This window comes from Hippocampus bargibanti, linkage group LG04, assembly GCF_051943395.1.
Source record: "Hippocampus bargibanti isolate YZ-2025 linkage group LG04, ASM5194339v1, whole genome shotgun sequence".
NCBI lineage: Eukaryota > Metazoa > Chordata > Actinopteri > Syngnathiformes > Syngnathidae > Hippocampus > Hippocampus bargibanti.
The window spans coordinates 774608-793424 of NC_142737.1; the positions used below are offsets into that span (position 1 = coordinate 774608).

General features: G+C 43.5%; 2 protein-coding genes across 4 annotated transcripts; one reads left to right on the plus strand and one right to left on the minus strand.

The window, feature by feature from the left end:
• Nucleotides 1–20: 20 nt before the first annotated feature.
• Nucleotides 21–10671, plus strand: LOC148898618 (uncharacterized). 2 transcript variants are annotated; one of them, XM_088993385.1, is made up of 11 exons: nt 21–168; nt 6919–7072; nt 7164–7252; nt 7338–7439; nt 7510–7629; nt 7709–8016; nt 8662–8785; nt 8871–8923; nt 10118–10258; nt 10384–10447; nt 10530–10671. In XM_088993385.1, exons 2-11 carry the CDS (start codon nt 6967–6969, stop codon nt 10599–10601), a joined length of 1179 nt encoding a protein of 392 aa, XP_088849511.1. In that variant the 5' UTR covers nt 21–168; nt 6919–6966; the 3' UTR covers nt 10602–10671. The 2 variants fall into 2 exon arrangements, with proteins under 2 accessions (XP_088849511.1, XP_088849512.1); XM_088993386.1 differs by having other exon boundaries at nt 7513–7629.
• tti2 (TELO2 interacting protein 2) lies at nt 9964–18785 on the minus strand. 2 transcript variants are annotated; one of them, XR_016114613.1, is made up of 11 exons: nt 18706–18785; nt 16219–16686; nt 15374–15543; nt 14736–14802; nt 14532–14660; nt 13240–13332; nt 12959–13164; nt 12122–12265; nt 10872–11031; nt 10624–10788; nt 9964–10196 (listed from the first exon to the last, which is right to left on the minus strand). XR_016114613.1 is itself a non-coding variant. In XM_088993384.1 (10 exons), the coding sequence occupies exons 2-10, from the start codon at nt 16675–16677 to the stop codon at nt 10675–10677; spliced, it is 1542 nt and encodes a 513-aa protein (XP_088849510.1). In that variant the 5' UTR covers nt 16678–16686; nt 18706–18785; the 3' UTR covers nt 10310–10674. The 2 variants fall into 2 exon arrangements, 1 of the variants encoding a protein (XP_088849510.1); XM_088993384.1 differs by lacking the exon at nt 9964–10196 and having other exon boundaries at nt 10310–10788.
• Between the last annotated feature and the right edge of the window lie 32 nt (nt 18786–18817).

Sequence of the window (18817 nt, forward strand, 5' to 3'; positions counted from 1 at the left end):
ACAATTTTGAAACTGACGTTACCCGCGGAAGTCACTGCGGCTTCCCCGTTAGCCTGTAAGCTAACGATCCGCGCGTGACGTGGATTCAAATGTCGTTTAAAAAACACGAACAAGATCAACATTTTCTTGACTGATTCCGGGAGCGCTGGAGATGACGACCAAGCAGAGGTAATGTCAAATTTGACCGCGACATCAAGAAGACTGCTTGGAATTTCATTTCGCCCCCTAAACTGGCTTCGTTTGCGCGTCCGTCCATCCATCCCTTTTTCCATATAGTCAGGCATTTTTCGCTGAAAAAAACCGACCATGTACGTATAGTACGTATGGCGTTTTCATTAAGGCGTTTTTAGGCCTCCAAATAACGACCAAGAATAGGGAGGCATTTTGAGCCCGGAAAATGTATACAGTAAGGCGTTTTTAGCTGAAAAAACGACCATGTATAGTAAGGCGTTTTTAGCTGAAAAAAAAACGACCATGTACAGTAAGGCGTTTTTAGCTCGAAAATCATGACCATGTTTAGTAAGGCGTTTTTCGCTGAAAAAAAAACGCCCATGTTTAGTAAGGCGTTTTTCGCTGAAAAAAAACGCCCATGTTTAGTAAGGCGTTTTTTAGCTCGAAAATGACGACCATGTATAGTAAGGCGTTTTTAGCCGAAAAAAAACGACCATGTATAGTAAGGCGTTTTTAGCCCGAAAATGACGACCTTGTATAGTAAGGCGTTTTTAGCCCGAAAATGACGACCATGTATAGTAAGGCGTTTTTAGCTCGAAAATGACGACCATGTATAGTAAGGCGTTTTTAGCTCGAAAATGACGACCATGTATAGTAAGGCGTTTTTAGCCCGAAAATGACGACCATGTATAGTAAGGCGTTTTTAGCCCGAAAATGACGACCATGTATAGTAAGGCGTTTTTAGCCGAAAAAAACGACCATGTATAGTAAGGCGTTTTTAGCCCGAAAAAGACGACCATGTATAGTAAGGCGTTTTTAGCCGAAAAAAACGACCATGTATAGTAAGGCGTTTTTAGCCCGAAAAAGACGACCATGTATAGTAAGGCGTTTTTAGCCGAAAAAAAACAACCATGTATAGTAAGGCGTTTTTAGCCCGAAAATGACGACCATGTATAGTAAGGCGTTTTTAGCCGAAAAAAAACGACCATGTATAGTAAGGCGTTTTTAGCCCGAAAAAGACGACCATGTATAGTAAGGCGTTTTTAGCTGAAAAAACGACCATGTATAGTAAGGCGTTTTTAGCTGAAAAAAAACGACCATGTACAGTAAGGCGTTTTTAGCTCGAAAATCATGACCATGTTTAGTAAGGCGTTTTTCGCTGAAAAAAAAACGCCCATGTTTAGTAAGGCGTTTTTCGCTGAAAACGCCCATGTTTAGTAAGGCGTTTTTTAGCTCGAAAATGACGACCATGTATAGTAAGGCGTTTTTAGCCGAAAAAAAACGACCATGTATAGTAAGGCATTTTTAGCCCGAAAATGACGACCTTGTATAGTAAGGCGTTTTTAGCCCGAAAATGACGACCATGTATAGTAAGGCGTTTTTAGCTCGAAAATGACGACCATGTATAGTAAGGCGTTTTTAGCTCGAAAATGACGACCATGTATAGTAAGGCGTTTTTAGCCCGAAAATGACGACCATGTATAGTAAGGCGTTTTTAGCCCGAAAATGACGACCATGTATAGTAAGGCGTTTTTAGCCGAAAAAAAACGACCATGTATAGTAAGGCGTTTTTAGCCCGAAAATGACGACCATGTATAGTAAGGCGTTTTTAGCCGAAAAAAAACGACCATGTATAGTAAGGCGTTTTTAGCCCGAAAATGACGACCATGTATAGTAAGGCGTTTTTAGCCGAAAAAAAACAACCATGTATAGTAAGGCGTTTTTAGCTCGAAAATGACGACCATGTATAGTAAGGCGTTTTTAGCCGAAAAAAACGACCATGTATAGTAAGGCGTTTTTAGCTCGAAAATGACGACCATGTATAGTAAGGCGTTTTTAGCTGAAAAAACGACCATGTATAGTAAGGCGTTTTTAGCCCGAAAATGACGACCATGTATAGTAAGGCGTTTTTAGCTCGAAAATGACGACCATGTATAGTAAGGCGTTTTTAGCTGTATAGTAAGGCGTTTTTAGCCCGAAAATGACGACCATGTATAGTAAGGCGTTTTTAGCCGAAAAAAACGACCATGTATAGTAAGGCGTTTTTAGCTCGAAAATGACGACCATGTATAGTAAGGCGTTTTTAGCCCGAAAATGACGACCATGTATAGTAAGGCGTTTTTAGCCCGAAAATGACGACCATGTATAGTAAGGCGTTTTTAGCTCGAAAATGACGACCATGTATAGTAAGGCGTTTTTAGCCGAAAAAAACGACCATGTATAGTAAGGCGTTTTTAGCCCGAAAATGTATAGTAAGGCGAGCCGAAAAAAACGACCATGTATAGTAAGGCGTTTTTAGCTCGAAAATGACGACCATGTATAGTAAGGCGTTTTTAGCTGAAAAAAAACGACCATGTATAGTAAGGCGTTTTTAGCCCGAAAATGACGACCATGTATAGTAAGGCGTTTTTAGCTCGAAAATGACGACCATGTATAGTAAGGCGTTTTTAGCCGAAAAAAAACGACCATGTATAGTAAGGCGTTTTTAGCCCGAAAATGACGACCATGTATAGTAAGGCATTTTTAGCCGAAAAAAACGACCATGTATAGTAAGGCGTTTTTAGCCCGAAAAAGACGACCATGTATAGTAAGGCGTTTTTAGCCCGAAAATGACGACCATGTATAGTAAGGCGTTTTTAGCCGAAAAAAAACGACCATGTATAGTAAGGCGTTTTTAGCCCGAAAAAGACGACCATGTATAGTAAGGCGTTTTTAGCCCGAAAATGACGACCATGTATAGTAAGGCGTTTTTAGCCCGACCATGTATAGTAAGGCGTTTTTAGCCGAAAAAAAACGACCATGTATAGTAAGGCGTTTTTAGCCCGAAAATGACGACCATGTATAGTAAGGCGTTTTTAGCCGAAAATGACGACCATGTATAGTAAGGCGTTTTTAGCCGAAAAAAACGACCATGTATAGTAAGGCGTTTTTAGCCCGAAAAAGACGACCATGTATAGTAAGGCGTTTTTAGCCGAAAAAAAACGACCATGTATAGTAAGGCGTTTTTAGCCCGAAAATGACGACCATGTATAGTAAGGCGTTTTTAGCCCGAAAATGACGACCATGTATAGTAAGGCGTTTTTAGCTCGAAAATGACGACCATGTATAGTAAGGCGTTTTTAGCCGAAAAAAAACGACCATGTATAGTAAGGCGTTTTTAGCCCGAAAATGACGACCATGTATAGTAAGGCGTTTTTAGCCGAAAAAAACGACCATGTATAGTAAGGCGTTTTTAGCCCGAAAATGACGACCATGTATAGTAAGGCGTTTTTAGCTCGAAAATGACGACCATGTATAGTAAGGCGTTTTTAGCTCGAACATGACGACCATGTATAGTAAGGCGTTTTTAGCTGGAAAAAAAACGACCATGTATAGTAAGGCGTTTTTAGCCCGAAAATGACGACCATGTATAGTAAGGCGTTTTTAGCCCGAAAATGATGACCATGTATAGTAAGGCGTTTTTAGCTCGAAAATGACGACCATGTATAGTAAGGCGTTTTTAGCCGGAAAAAAACGACCATGTATAGTAAGGCGTTTTTAGCCCGAAAATGACGACCATGTATAGTAAGGCGTTTTTAGCTGAAAAAAAACGACCATGTATAGTAAGGCGTTTTTAGCCCGAAAATGACGACCATGTATAGTAAGGCGTTTTTAGCTCGAAAATGACGACCATATATAGTAAGGCGTTTTTAGCTGAAAAAAAACGACCATGTATAGTAAGGCGTTTTTAGCCCGAAAATGACGACCATGTATAGTAAGGCGTTTTTAGCCCGAAAATGACGACCATGTATAGTAAGGCGTTTTTAGCCCGAAAATGATGACCATGTATAGTAAGGCGTTTTTAGCCCGAAAATGACGACCATGTATAGTAAGGCGTTTTTAGCCCGAAAATGACGACTATGTATAGTAAGGCGTTTTTAGCCGAAAAAAACGACCATGTATAGTAAGGCGTTTTTAGCCCGAAAATGACGACCATGTATAGTAAGGCGTTTTTAGCCCGAAAATGACGACCATGTATAGTAAGGCGTTTTTAGCCCGAAAATGACGACTATGTATAGTAAGGCGTTTTTAGCCGAAAAAAACGACCATGTATAGTAAGGCGTTTTTAGCCCGAAAATGACGACCATGTATAGTAAGGCGTTTTTTAGCTCGAAAATGACGACCATGTATAGTAAGGCGTTTTTAGCTGAAAAAAAACGACCATGTATAGTAAGGCGTTTTTAGCCCGAAAATGACGACCATGTATAGTAAGGCGTTTTTAGCCCGAAAATGACGACCATGTATAGTAAGGCGTTTTTAGCCGAAAAAAACGACCATGTATAGTAAGGCGTTTTTAGCCCGAAAAAGACGACCATGTATAGTAAGGCGTTTTTAGCCGAAAAAAAAACGACCATGTATAGTAAGGCGTTTTTAGCCCGAAAATGACGACCATGTATAGTAAGGCGTTTTTAGCCCGAAAATGACGACCATGTATAGTAAGGCGTTTTTAGCTCGAAAATGACGACCATGTATAGTAAGGCGTTTTTAGCCGAAAAAAAACGACCATGTATAGTAAGGCGTTTTTAGCCCGAAAATGACGACCATGTATATTAAGGCGTTTTTCGCCGAAAAAAACGACCATGTATAGTAAGGCGTTTTTAGCCCGAAAATGACGACCATGTATAGTAAGGCGTTTTTAGCTCGAAAATGACGACCATGTATAGTAAGGCGTTTTTAGCTCGAAAATGACGACCATGTATAGTAAGGCGTTTTTAGCTGGAAAAAAAACGACCATGTATAGTAAGGCGTTTTTAGCCCGAAAATGACGACCATGTATAGTAAGGCGTTTTTAGCCCGAAAATGATGACCATGTATAGTAAGGCGTTTTTAGCCCGAAAATGACGACCATGTATAGTAAGGCGTTTTTAGCTCGAAAATGACGACCATGTATAGTAAGGCGTTTTTAGCCGGAAAAAAACGACCATGTATAGTAAGGCGTTTTTAGCCCGAAAATGACGACCATGTATAGTAAGGCGTTTTTAGCTGAAAAAAAACGACCATGTATAGTAAGGCGTTTTTAGCCCGAAAATGACGACCATGTATAGTAAGGCGTTTTTAGCTCGAAAATGACGACCATATATAGTAAGGCGTTTTTAGCTGAAAAAAAACGACCATGTATAGTAAGGCGTTTTTAGCCCGAAAATGACGACCATGTATAGTAAGGCGTATTTAGCCCGAAAATGACGACCATGTATAGTAAGGCGTTTTTAGCCCGAAAATGATGACCATGTATAGTAAGGCGTTTTTAGCCCGAAAATGACGACCATGTATAGTAAGGCGTTTTTAGCCCGAAAATGACGACTATGTATAGTAAGGCGTTTTTAGCCGAAAAAAACGACCATGTATAGTAAGGCGTTTTTAGCCCGAAAATGACGACCATGTATAGTAAGGCGTTTTTAGCCCGAAAATGACGACCATGTATAGTAAGGCGTTTTTAGCCCGAAAATGACGACTATGTATAGTAAGGCGTTTTTAGCCGAAAAAAACGACCATGTATAGTAAGGCGTTTTTAGCCCGAAAATGACGACCATGTATAGTAAGGCGTTTTTAGCTCGAAAATGACGACCATGTATAGTAAGGCGTTTTTAGCTGAAAAAAAACGACCATGTATAGTAAGGCGTTTTTAGCCCGAAAATGACGACCATGTATAGTAAGGCGTTTTTAGCCGAAAAAAAACGACCATGTATAGTAAGGCGTTTTTAGGCCGAAAATGACGACCATGTATAGTAAGGCGTTTTTAGCCGAAAAAAACGACCATGTATAGTAAGGCGTTTTTAGCCCGAAAATGACGACCATGTATAGTAAGGCGTTTTTAGCTGAAAAAAAACGACCATGTATAGTAAGGCGTTTTTTAGCTCGAAAATGACGACCATGTATAGTAAGGCGTTTTTAGCTGAAAAAAAACGACCATGTATAGTAAGGCGTTTTTAGCCCGAAAATGATGACCATGTATAGTAAGGCGTTTTTAGCCGAAAAAAAACGACCATGTATAGTAAGGCGTTTTTAGGCCGAAAATGACGACCATGTATAGTAAGGCGTTTTTAGCCGAAAAAAACGACCATGTATAGTAAGGCGTTTTTAGCCCGAAAATGACGACCATGTATAGTAAGGCGTTTTTAGCTGAAAAAAAACGACCATGTATAGTAAGGCGTTTTTAGCCGAAAAAAAACGACCATGTATAGTAAGGTGTTTTTAGCCCGAAAATGACGACTATGTATAGTAAGGCGTTTTTAGCCGAAAAAAACGACCATGTATAGTAAGGCGTTTTTAGCCCGAAAATGACGAGCATGTATAGTAAGGCGTTTTTAGCCGAAAAAAACGACCATGTATAGTAAGGCGTTTTTAGCCCGAAAATGACGACCATGTATAGTAAGGCGTTTTTAGCTCGAAAATGACGACCATGTATAGTAAGGCGTTTTTAGCCCGAAAATGACGACCATGTACAGTAAGGCGTTTTTAGCTCAAAAATGACGACCATGTATAGTAAGGCGTTTTTAGCCCGAAAATGACGACCATGTATAGTAAGGCGTTTTTAGCCGAAAAAAACGACCATGTATAGTAAGGCGTTTTTAGCCGAAAAAAACGACAATGTATAGTAAGGCGTTTTCAGCCCGAAAATGACGACTATGTATAGTAAGGCGTTTTTAGCAGAAAAAAAAAACCGTCTTCAAGTCCTTTAAATGGATGTAATCCGTCTATCGTTCAAAGGCGGAGTATAATTTCTTGGAAAAACACGACCCACCTGAGCGCGACGACATGAGCATGAAGCTAAGCGACATGAACGCTCGCCTTGAGGACTTCCTGTCCCGCATCGCCGCCGAGACACAAGAAATCCAAGAACTGGAGCATCAGTGGACGGATGGTGAGGAAAGCCTCCTCCTCTTGTCGCGGCTTGGAATTGAAGCGGATTTACGTCCTTGTGAGAGATTTCTTTGTGCGCGTGTGGTCTTCAGGGCAGATTTTAGCTAATGAGCTCCTGCAGAAGGACCTGGAGGGAATCCTCGGCGGACTCCAGGAATATCTCAGAGGGCTTCGACTTAAGGTACCACGCACGTGCCTGGCTCCTGAGTTGGACAGACCATAATTAGGTCATTTCGCGCAAGTAATTCCACTGGCGCTTGTTTCAGGTCGGTGAGCTGCAGGCTGAGAATGAAAGTCTTCAGCGCCACCTGGAGGAAGCTCAGAGACACAGCAGGAGGCTGGAGAACGCGGCCCGGGTTTGTGATCAGGTGACCTTTGAACCTGCGTCACGGACCAATCGGCTGCTCAGGTGTGACATTTGATGACGTGCAACCGCAGAAGACGGCGGCCCAGCAGGAGGCGCTGAAGTCGGAGGCCCAGATGCTGAAATGGCAGAAGGCGGGACTGGAGGCGGAGCTAGAGGAACTGAGGGAGGAGCTAAACCGGCAACTGAGCCAGGTGAGTCGACCCCTTCCGAACAACACGATCCGACCACTTCTTGAGCCTTGATGACGCCACGCCGTGTCAAACCCAACAGACCAAAATCAGAACCAACGTGGACCAAAACCAGCATCAAACGACCAGACTGCAGAACCAGCTGGCCCGGAACCGCATCGCCCAACTCGAAGACTGTGTGACCCAATACCAGTCCCATGGAACCCAACTTGAAGACCAGCTGACCCCATACCGGAAGCGCAGAACTCAACTCCAAGATTCTGTGGCCCACCACCACAAATGCGAATCTCAGTCAACGGCAAGCGTCGTCAACGCCAGGACGCCCGCAAGAGGGCGAGCTAGTCGCCTATCGGGGGGCGCCAGCGACAAACCGAAGCCCCACGTAGGCAGGTACACACCTCCTGAGACCATTGCACTGTTCGCTGTGTGAGTGTGTTAGGTTTGGGGTTAGGGTTGGGTGGATTTGGGTTAGGGCTTAAGGTTAGTGTTAGGGGTGTTAGGGGGGTTAGGGTTACAGGGTTTAGGCGTTACAAGGGTTAGGGATGCAGGGTTTTGGGGGTTAGGGTTTTGGGGTTAGGGTTACAGGGTTAGGGTAACACCAACCGTAGAGGGTTAGGGTTGGCGTTAGGGGTTTGTTTGGGTTACAGTGTTAGGGTAACACAAACCCCTAACACCAACCCTAACCCTCTACGGTTGGTGTTAGTGGTTTGCGTTAAGAGGAAAGGAAGTGGTCGAAAAACAAAATACAGGAGCTGAGCTGCTGTAAAGGGAGCCACTGTAGCGCCACCGTCTTGAAGTCAAAACAACAAAGCACAATCGCCCCAGAACTGTCCAGCGATGACAGTCAAATGGCAGCCACATTGCTCCCAAATCAAAAACAGTGCTGGCGAAACGGCGCAAGCGCTCGGCACAGTCTCCTCCTTGATGAATGTCGTGGGCAAAAATTTCGGACAAAAACAATCCGTTGCACACGACGCAACAAGTTTGCGAGAGCACTTGCTGACGGCGGCCGCCATCTTGTGTGTGTGCGTGCAGGAGCGTGTTGCCGTTGTGCGAGGAGGTTCGTTGCGTGGAGCAAACTCTCCACAAGAGACGAGCCGAACTTCGTGAGGCCGACAGACGATTGATGCACGTGCACCAGCGTTTCCACAGCAACCGGGTAAACACGGACGCGTGGCTGGTAGGGGGGGGGGGGACAAAAAGACACACAAGACGGGACAATGAGATGTTAGTTTGTCTTCCAGGACGCCTCCCAGAATAGCGCCACCACACTGAAGCAGATGGAACTGCGCCTCAGGTCAATAAATGTACTTTTCAACACCGATTGCAATTTTAAAGACGTGAAGGCACTGGTGTCAAAGTCAAGGCTTGAGGGCCGAACCTGGCCCGCCATATCATTTTCTTCGGTCCACAAAAGCAAATCAAAGTCTGAAGCAAAATGTCTTTAACCTATTAGCTAGTTAGCTAGCTTTCCATCTATTTGAGTTACTTCTGGGTTGAGTGAACGCTGGCGCGTGTGGCTGCCGCTGCTCACCCACATAAAAACACCAATCGGGTGATTGTAAAGTGACCTTGAGAGTTTTGAAAGGCGCTTCGAAATCAGATGTATTATTATGACTTTAAATTTTGAAAACTAATTATTCATTAATTTGTTGTGCGCTCTATACATAACATTCGAATGGCTTCCCCAAATTCAAAATGGCCCCCGAGAGGAAACCGTATCGACAATTTGGCCCTTGGAAAAAAATGACTGACACCCTTGCGTTAAACGTTGTACTTATCCATGTTTTGAAAAGAACACTGACAGCTTTGAATACTAATTACTAATAATATAATTCATAATAATAATAATATTAAATTTCATTTGTAAGCGCCTTTCAAAACTCACAGCGTTCACTCAACCCAGAAGTAACTCAAATAGATAGAAAACTAGCAAGCTAGCTACCAGATAGCTAATAGATAGCAAGCCAACTTGCATGCTAATAGATAGCTAATAGCTAGCCAGCTAACTAGCTAGCAAGCTAATAGACAGCCAGCTAACCAGCCAGCTAGCTAATAGATAGCTAGCCAGCCGGATAGATAGCTAACAGATAGCTAGCCAGCCAGCAAGATAGCCATTAATACAGTGATACCTTGGCTTACGAACTTAATTGGTTCCCAGAAAGTGTGTGTAAGGCCAAAAGTGTGTATTCCAAACATTAATTTCCCATAGAAAACCATTAAAATGAGCATAATCCGTTCCCGGGTCCCCATAAAACAATAATACAGTATAATAATTACAGAAGGGATACAGTAGATGCTCAACCAGAATTTAAAAAAAACAATTTAATATCAAAATGTCATTTAAGTCATTTTACTGTGCAAAGTAATCAGAGTAAAAGATGAAACTTAACACCGTACAATATGAAATGTATCAAGTTTAAAACATATATCACATTCAAACGCTGAATTAAGCATCTTACAAGGTGGAAACGCTTTCAAAACAAACCAGAATGCTGCAGGAGGAAGAGGCGGAGCTTAGGAGGCGGTCGGGGGCGGAGCATCAGCGGCTGAGAGCAGTGGAGGCGGAGCTAAGAGACAAAGAGGCGGAGTTCCAAGAACTATGCACCACAGTGCAAATGGCCACGAGCAGGTGGGCATGCAAGACACACACACAAATGTGGATGAAGGCTTTATGCTATCAATGAACCATCAGTGGAGCTAAAATATGCTAATTAAAATGAATAATGGACCCATTTGTCGTTTGCGTGCGCGCAGACTAGCTGACCTTATGCGTGCGTGTCAGGAGGCTGATGCATGCCTGAACCGGACCCTCAGTCGGGTATGACACGCACACACACACACGTACACGCACACGTACACTATTGCTAATGTTGCTAATGGTTTTGATGGTCTTGCTGTAGGTGGAGCAAGCAAGGGCGGAGCTTCACAATGTGGAGGCGGAGCAATGCAGACTCAATGCGCCCGTGCATTGACACCACGTGCGCAACAAATTACCCAGCGGTTGGCGTTTGTGGTTTCGTTTACTCTTGGAAGACCACAAAGGCGTCACGTTTCATTTTGGTGGTCTTCACCGTTCTTCTCCCTCGCCGTTGTGATTTTAGCCAGGTAACTCGCCACTTCGGGACTGCAACAGCTCGTGTCTACCTGTTCCAGCGCACACTGGCAAACACACGCGCACACACACAGTTGATTCAACATGCTAGCGCGTCACACGCACACACACGAGCTACATGGACGCCCACCTGCAGGCGTCCGTGGGCGGCGGCGTCCAGCAGCGCCAGGCATCGAGCGGCCCGTCGGCTCAGCTGACGGACGACGTCGCGGCGAAGGCCCGGCTGGGACCAAACGTCCATCAGCAGGCGCAGCAAACAGGGCAACCACACGTTGATGCTAACGGCTAACCTGCGGGTGTGACCGTCGCCGTCAGTGGAGACTTTTTAACTCATTCACTGCCATTCACAAATTTATTTAGGAAGCGAAAAGCAGGACTTGGAGCGCCGTTCTCGAATTTGTTCGGGTTTGGGGATTTTCCTGCGGGGGTGCTGATAAAGCACTGGTCAGACATCTGGCAATGTTTTTTTTTAATGTAATGGTATGCTATGTAAATACAATGTATTATTATTATTATTAGCTATCTATTAGCGATATAGCTATCTAACTGGCTATCTAGCTAGCTATCTATTAGCTATGTTCTTGAGAGTTTTGAAAGGCACTTAAATACAATGTATTATATCATTATTGTTAGCTATCTATTAGCGATATAGCTATCTAGCTAGCTATCTATTAGCTATGTTCTTGAGAGTTTTGAAAGGCATTTATAAATACAATGTATTATTCTTATTATCATCATTATTAGCTATCTATTAGCTAGCTAGCTTTCTATCTATTTGAGTTACTTCTAGGTTGAGTGAACGCTGACGCGTGTGGCTGCCACTGCTCACCCACAGAAAAAGTTATCCTGTGACTGAAGTGACCTTGAGAGTTTTGAAAGGCGCTTATAAATGAAATGTATTATTATTATTATATAAATCCATATGTATGCAATGTATTGTATTTTGGACAGCTGCCCTCATTTCAAGCTCAAATAACTCCAGACCCATATAACTTAGGAATTAACTCTTTTTTTTCTGATAAATGAAGAGAGTTTAAGGTTTGTTACGCTACATTGAATGTTGATGTAGTCCTAAAACTCAATATTGTGTGGGTCCTGGAATTTGGGTGACAATGACAAAAACCCTGGCACTGGAGTGGACACATTTTTGCACATCGTCTGGCGGTGAATGAGTTAACATTACTTTGTCTTTTTCTCAACACGTTGTGGAAGTATCCTATTTATTTTGTCTACAAATCTTGAATAAACATCATTTTGAAAACACTTTTTGAATATTGTACCCCCCCCCCCCCCCCTCCTTCCAAGTCACCCATAAACAGCATATAATAAATATAATTCAGGAAATACGCTAAATGCTAACGCATGCGTGCGTGATCTTACCGTGGCCACGCCGTCGTAAAAAGTTGCTGTAGGGCTTCGAGCGTGTCGAGTCTGGTGAGCTCGTCGGGGGCGTCGCTAACTTGCAGGTAGCTCGGCACCACGCGACTCAGACGCGCCAAATGGCGACACGCGCACACCCCCATCCTAAAATTTGAAGTCATTTTAGTCATCATGAAGTGTGGGGATGGACCATCACTTGAGCTATCTGGCTAGCTATCTGGCTGGCTACCTGGATAGCTAGGTAGCCAGCTAGAAGGTTGACTGGCTGGCTAAATGGTGGATGGCTGGCTAGCGGGTTGGAAGGCTGGCGTGTAGCAAATAGCGAGCTGGCTAGCTGGCTGGCTATTTGCTAAGTGTTGGCTATCTGGCTGGCTGTAGATTGGTTGTCTATTGTCTGGCTAGCTATTTAGCTATCTATTCGCTAGGTATTAGCATTCTATTCGCTAGCTATGAGCTATCTATTCGCTAGCTAATAGCTATCTATTCGCTAGCTATTAGCGATCTATTCGCTAGCTAGATAGCTTTCTATCTATTTGAGTTATTCCGGGTTGATAGCGCATGTCGCTGCCGCTGCTCACCCACAGAGAAACTGACCCTGTGACTGTGAAGTGACATTGCGAGTTTTGAAAGGCGCTTGTAATATGTCGATCAAGCGCTGGTCAGGTGAGGTTTTCTCTTTTCCATTTGCCTTTTGTCCATGTTAGCGCTTTATTCCAGCTTCAGCTGTTGTTAAAGCGCCTGTCACGTTTGTCCTTTTAGAGTCTAGCTATCTACCTAGCTAGCTATCTATTAGCTATCTAGCCGGCTATCTATTAGTTATGCACAAACATGGCGCACCTTTGGATGTAGCCAGGAAGCGCCTGCGCGTAGACTCTCCTGAGCGCCACCTTGTGTTCGCCCTCCATGCGCGTGAGAAGCAGACGCAGCACGTCGTCATGGCGACAAGCCTTCCGGCGTTTGGGCGCCGAACCGGCGGTGGTCACGGGCGCCGAGGGGGGGTTCTCCAAGACGGCCAGCAGGTCCAACAGGCACGACAACACTACCTATGAACGCGGGGCAGTTTGTGAGGTGCAGTCGTCATAGCAACGTGGCGCAGTCGTCATAACAACGTGCGTTACCTGCATGATGTCGGCGTTTGTGCCGTGCAGATGCTTGAAAAGCGCCTCGTACATCACGTCGGCTTGGTTCAACGCGCGCAGCTCGCTGGCGGCCTAAAGACGCACGTGGGTATGAATTCAAATTAAAAAATTAAAACAAAAAATTAAAAAAAAAAAAACACTTTTGGAGTGTGTGTATTCTGGTAATCATCACATGTGGGGACCGTGTGTGTGTGTGTTTCTGGTATTTGTCACATATGGGGACCATAATAATAATAATCCATTTCATTTCTAAGCGCCTTTCAAAACTCTCAACGTCACTTTACAGTCACAGGTTAATTTTGCTTTCTGTGGGTGAGCAGCGGCAGCCACACGCGCCAGCGTTCACTCAACATGGAAGTAACTCAAATAGACAGAAAGCTAGCCAGCTAGCTAATAGCCAGCGAGCTAGATAGCTATATAGCTCGCCAAATAGCTAGATATCTAATAGATAGCGAGCCAGCTAGACAATATAGCTAGATAAAGATCTTTATAGCTAGCTTTTGTAGCATTAGCTAGATAGATATCTATATCTATACCTATGTATTTATCTATGCATTTATTAAACTATTTTTTTAATGACAGTTGTGAAATTGGCTTTTTTTGGCTGTGTCAAATGTAGAAATAATCCATAATTATAATAATCCATTTCATTTATTCAGTCACAAGATAAGTTTTTTTTGCTGTGGATGAGCAGCGGCAGCCACACGCGCCCGCGTTCACAAAACCAGGAATAACTCAGATAGAAAGTTAGCTTGCTGGCTAATGGATAACTAATTGATAGCTAGCGAGATAGATAGCTAATAGATGGCAAATAGATAGCTAGTTAGGTAGCCAACTAGATAGCTAGCTAGATAGTGAGATTAGCTAGCCAATAAATAACTAATAGATAGCCAGCTAGAGAGCTAGCCAGCTAGCTAATAGATAATAATAATAATAATAATAATAACAATAATACATTTCATTTCTAAGAGCCTTTCAAAACTCTCAACGTCACTTTACAGTCACAGGTTAATTTTGTTTTCTGTGGGTGAGCAGCGGCAGCCACACGCGCCAGCGTTCACTCAACATGGAAGTAACTCAAATAGATAGAAAGATAGCTAGCTAATAGATAGCCAGCTAGACAACAAGCCATCAAGCTATATAACTAATAGATAGCCAGCTATCCAGCCAGTTAGCTAATAGATAGCTAATAGATAGCTAATAGTAGTACAAATGGCGCGTTCAAAACACATTGAAGACTGAAACCATGTTTTTTTTTTTTTTGTGCTGACCGTGTTGTTGACAATGTGGTGCAAGCAGCGAATTCCCAGCATGCACTTGTTTGCCTCGTGGTGGTCGCTGAGAAGGAGGGCGGGGCCAAGGAGGCGGGGCAGGAAAGAAGCCAGGAAGGGGCGTCGCACCTGCGCCCGCAATGACATCACTCAAACGTTGGCCAATCGGGAGGAAGAACCTAACTGGTGCCGTTTTTGTCGCACCTGGAAAAGCGTCCACGCGAACACCGAGTCCACCTCATCGATCTCGTCGCACCGCTGCCGAGCTTCCCTGAAACACACGCGTTTGTCAATAATAATAATAATCATAATAATAATAATAATAATAATAATAATAATAATAAATTTCATAAGCGCCTTTCAAAACTCTCAAGATCACTTCACAGTCACAGGATCAGTTTTTCTGTGGGTGAGCAGCGGCAGCCACACGCGCCAGTGTTCACTCAACCCGCAAGTAACTCAAATAGATAGAAAGTGAGATAGTTGGCTAATAGATAGCAAATAATAATACATTTTATTTATAGCGCCTTTAAAAACTCTCAAGGACATAGCTAATAGATAGGTAGCTAGATAGCTATATGGCTAATGGATTGCTAGGTAGATAGCCACCTAGATAGCTAATAGATAGCTAGCTAGGTAGCTAGCTCGATAGCCAGGTAGATAGCTGGATAGCTAATAGATAGCAAACAGATAGTTAGCTAGGTAGAAGTTAATAGATAGCAAATAGATAGCTGGCTCGGTAGATAGCTGGATAGCTAATAGATAGCAAATAGATAGTTAGCTAGGTAGATAGCTAAATAGCTAGATTCTAAAAGGACAAACGTGACGACGGGCGTGTTCACCTGGTAAGTGCGGGCTGCAAAATGTCCAGGACTCCGCCCAGGATACCCGCCTCATCAGGCCCGCCCCCTGTCAGCATGTGGGCGGGGTCTCGCCAGCCTGCCGTTGCCAGCAAATGCGACTCCAAAGTGCGCGACGCTTCTGTCGACGCGCTGGTCGTCCAAGGACGCTCCTGAAAACACGCTCATTACAACTCATACACACGCACGCGCGCTGGCATTACAAAACAAAACATGTGTCTACATTTCTCTATAATAATAATACATTTAATTTATAAGCGCCTTTCAAAACCCTCAAGGTCACTTTATAGGCACAGGATCAGTCTTTCTGTAGGTGAGCAGCGGCAGCCACACACGCCAGCGTTCACTCAACCCGGAATAACTCAAATAGATAGAAAGCTAGCTAATAGATAGCTAGCCAGGTAATAGATAGCTAGCTAGACAGCCATATAGACAGCTAGATAACTAATAGATAGAAAATAGTTAGCTAGATAGCAAGCGAAATAACCAGGTACCTGTAGAAAGCCAGCTAGCTAAATAGCTAATAGATAGCAGGCTAGATAGCTAATAGATAGAAAATAGTTAGATAGATAGTTAGCAAGATAGCCAGGTACCTGTAGATAGCCAGCTAGCTAGATAGCTAATACATAGCCAGCTATATAGCTAATAGAAAATAGTTAGCTAGATAGCCAGCAAGATAGCCAGGTACCTGTAGATAGCCAGCTAGATAACTGATAGAAAATAGTTAGCTAGTTAGCGAGATAGCCAGGTACCTGTAGATAGCGAGCTAGCTAGATAGCTAAGACATAGCTAGGTAGCTATCCAATTCTTTGTGTGTTTGCACCAACCTGCATGTGCGTGGCTGCAAAAACACAAACGTGCGGCGCCACGGCTAGCGTCACGGTCCGGGCTCGGCAATCCGAGCCAGCCGCCTGTAATTTTGCCAGCAGTGCTTGCAGAGCAGCGGCAACAGCGGGCGCATCGGCGTAGTGACGTGGCGCCGCCGGGCCGCCATTGGTGACGTCACGTGGCGGCAGGGAAGCGCGGGCGATCAGAGCGCGGACCACGGGGACGTACGCCGCCTCCAGACGGGTCGGCTGATCGATTGGGCCCAGCAGCCAATGGGGATCGGCCGCTCGGAAGATCCGAGCCACCCGCTGGACGGGGAGATTCGGGTCTGGGGGTCGGCCCATCAGACGCCGCCGTAGCTCGGGCAGGAGCGCCGCGATGGGTGGGAGGGATCCCGAGGGGAAGGGCCGCGTGTCATCATCCAGCGCAAGATCATCAAGTAAAGCTGAAAAGTCCATCAGGGCAGGCTGACACCACCGAAGAAGAAAATCGTTAGATGAATATTGATCTTGAACTACAGTGAGACCTTGCCTTACGCACTTAATTGGTTCGCAGACAGAGTAAGGCGAAAAGTGTGTATCCCCCAAAAAAATTCCCCATAGGAAACCATTAAAATGAGAATAATCCGTTCCCAGGTCTCCATAAAATATAATTTTCAACTCAATAAGCCTTAAAACTACACACAACATACCTTGTTCTATGTATAATAAATGTGCTATTGTATTGTAATGAAAGAAATACACTGCACCGTATAATAAAGTCACTTTATTTACATTTGTGATGGTCGTTGATGGCTCTTAATTGACACCTGTTGCTTTCTGACTTGTAAGGTCTTACGAAACTGAGGCATCACATGATCATTCATCATGTTGATGATTCTCAGTCTTTTCTGGATGGAACTGTTCAATAAAAGCCTGCACATCATTCCACTTAGCAAATCAAATCCTGTGTGTTGACGACCTCATTATGGTCAGCAACAAGCTCCTCGACGTCAACTGCATCCACTTTGCGTCCCATGTTCTGTCCAATGGAAACAATGCCGTCCAAAACAACAGAGTCATGAGGATCAAATGCTTCAAAGTGCATGCGGGCTACAAATTCTTCCATGCTGCTTTCAAGGATCGAAGGGTAACATCATGCCAAGCCTTTTCTATCAGCTGAACACAATGATACACATTGAAATGGGCTTAGCATAGCCGCTAAACGGCTAAATCAGACAAACGCACACCTCGTTCGTGTTTCTCAATGATCTCCTTCTTCTCCTCAACTGTAATTTTGTTTTGTGTCTTTTTCGGTCCCGAAAAAGCATAAGTATCTGTAAAAAAAACTCCTTGGAGGCGATCGACGGGTACCTCTTTCTCTCTCTCTCTATTTCTATCTCTGTTACTCCGCCAGCCGTGGTGGGGGTTGTGTATCGTGCGTAATCCAAGGTTTAATTTTCATAAATGTAACATTCGTAAACTGAAAAGTTCGTAAGGCAAGGCGTTAGTAAACCGAGGCCCCACCCCATTTTATTGCTATCCTGCCTACTCTTTCAACTATTTTATGTGTAGTTATTAATCTCGCCATCTTTGACGATGACAGGGATGTATCAGATCGACATATTCTACGGTCATCTACATACGCTACAGTTCGCTATATAACACCGCGATTGTTGCTGTCCAGTGAAGCGAGCGCACTCTGTACTCACAGTGGTATATCATTGCATTTTTGTGAAGTACGTCATGGTTTTTGGTGGGATTTTCCAAGCGATGCAGTTTATGATGACGTATTACACGTTTCCCCTCCATGCTGGTTCTTGGAATTTCAGAATACAATGAGAAACGGGGGGGAATGGATTGAAGTTGACGCTCTTTTTGCTAACACTACAGTTTATAAAGGTGAGTAAGTTGTATTTTTATAACTCATAGAAGCGGAAGAATATATATTTTTCTCCATAACTGCCGAGTTTCAAGCAAAAAGAAGCATCAGCATATATGTTTCTGGAGCTCGCAAATTTCTTTCCTAGTGACAGCCATTTTGGATTTCTGACGAAAATCTGCCTGCATTCGACGGTTGATATTTGTTCATTTATATTTTGTTCTGTTCTTGTTTAGAACTTCAAAGGCTTTCCAATGGTACCTGACCCGTTAAGATCTGCCAAGTCAAAAAGAACTCGCTCACAGATTTTCATTTTTTTAACTGTGTAATTAAAGGCAGACAATCCCCTATTTCGAAAATTAAAAATGGCATTATTTCCTTGTTATTTGTCATAGAACAATAATCTATCCATCAATTGAAAGCTATTTAAATGCACTTTAATATGGTATGAGAAAATGTGTGAATTATTATTGAATAATTTTGTCACACCCTACATATTAATTCGTCATAAATACATCTTTTTACTGCAGGGATTACGAATATACAAACGAAAGTTTTCACATGGTCGACGCTGCACAGAAATAACAGGCAGTTTTAAAGTTAAAACTTTTCAGTGTCGTATTTACCTTTCACAAGAAGCAGCTCGAGTGAGTCATTTTGATAAAACAAACGAAAAGCGACGATGTACACTTCCGCCTTGAATGCGTCCTTCGGTTAAATGGTTCCCCCCGGAAACAA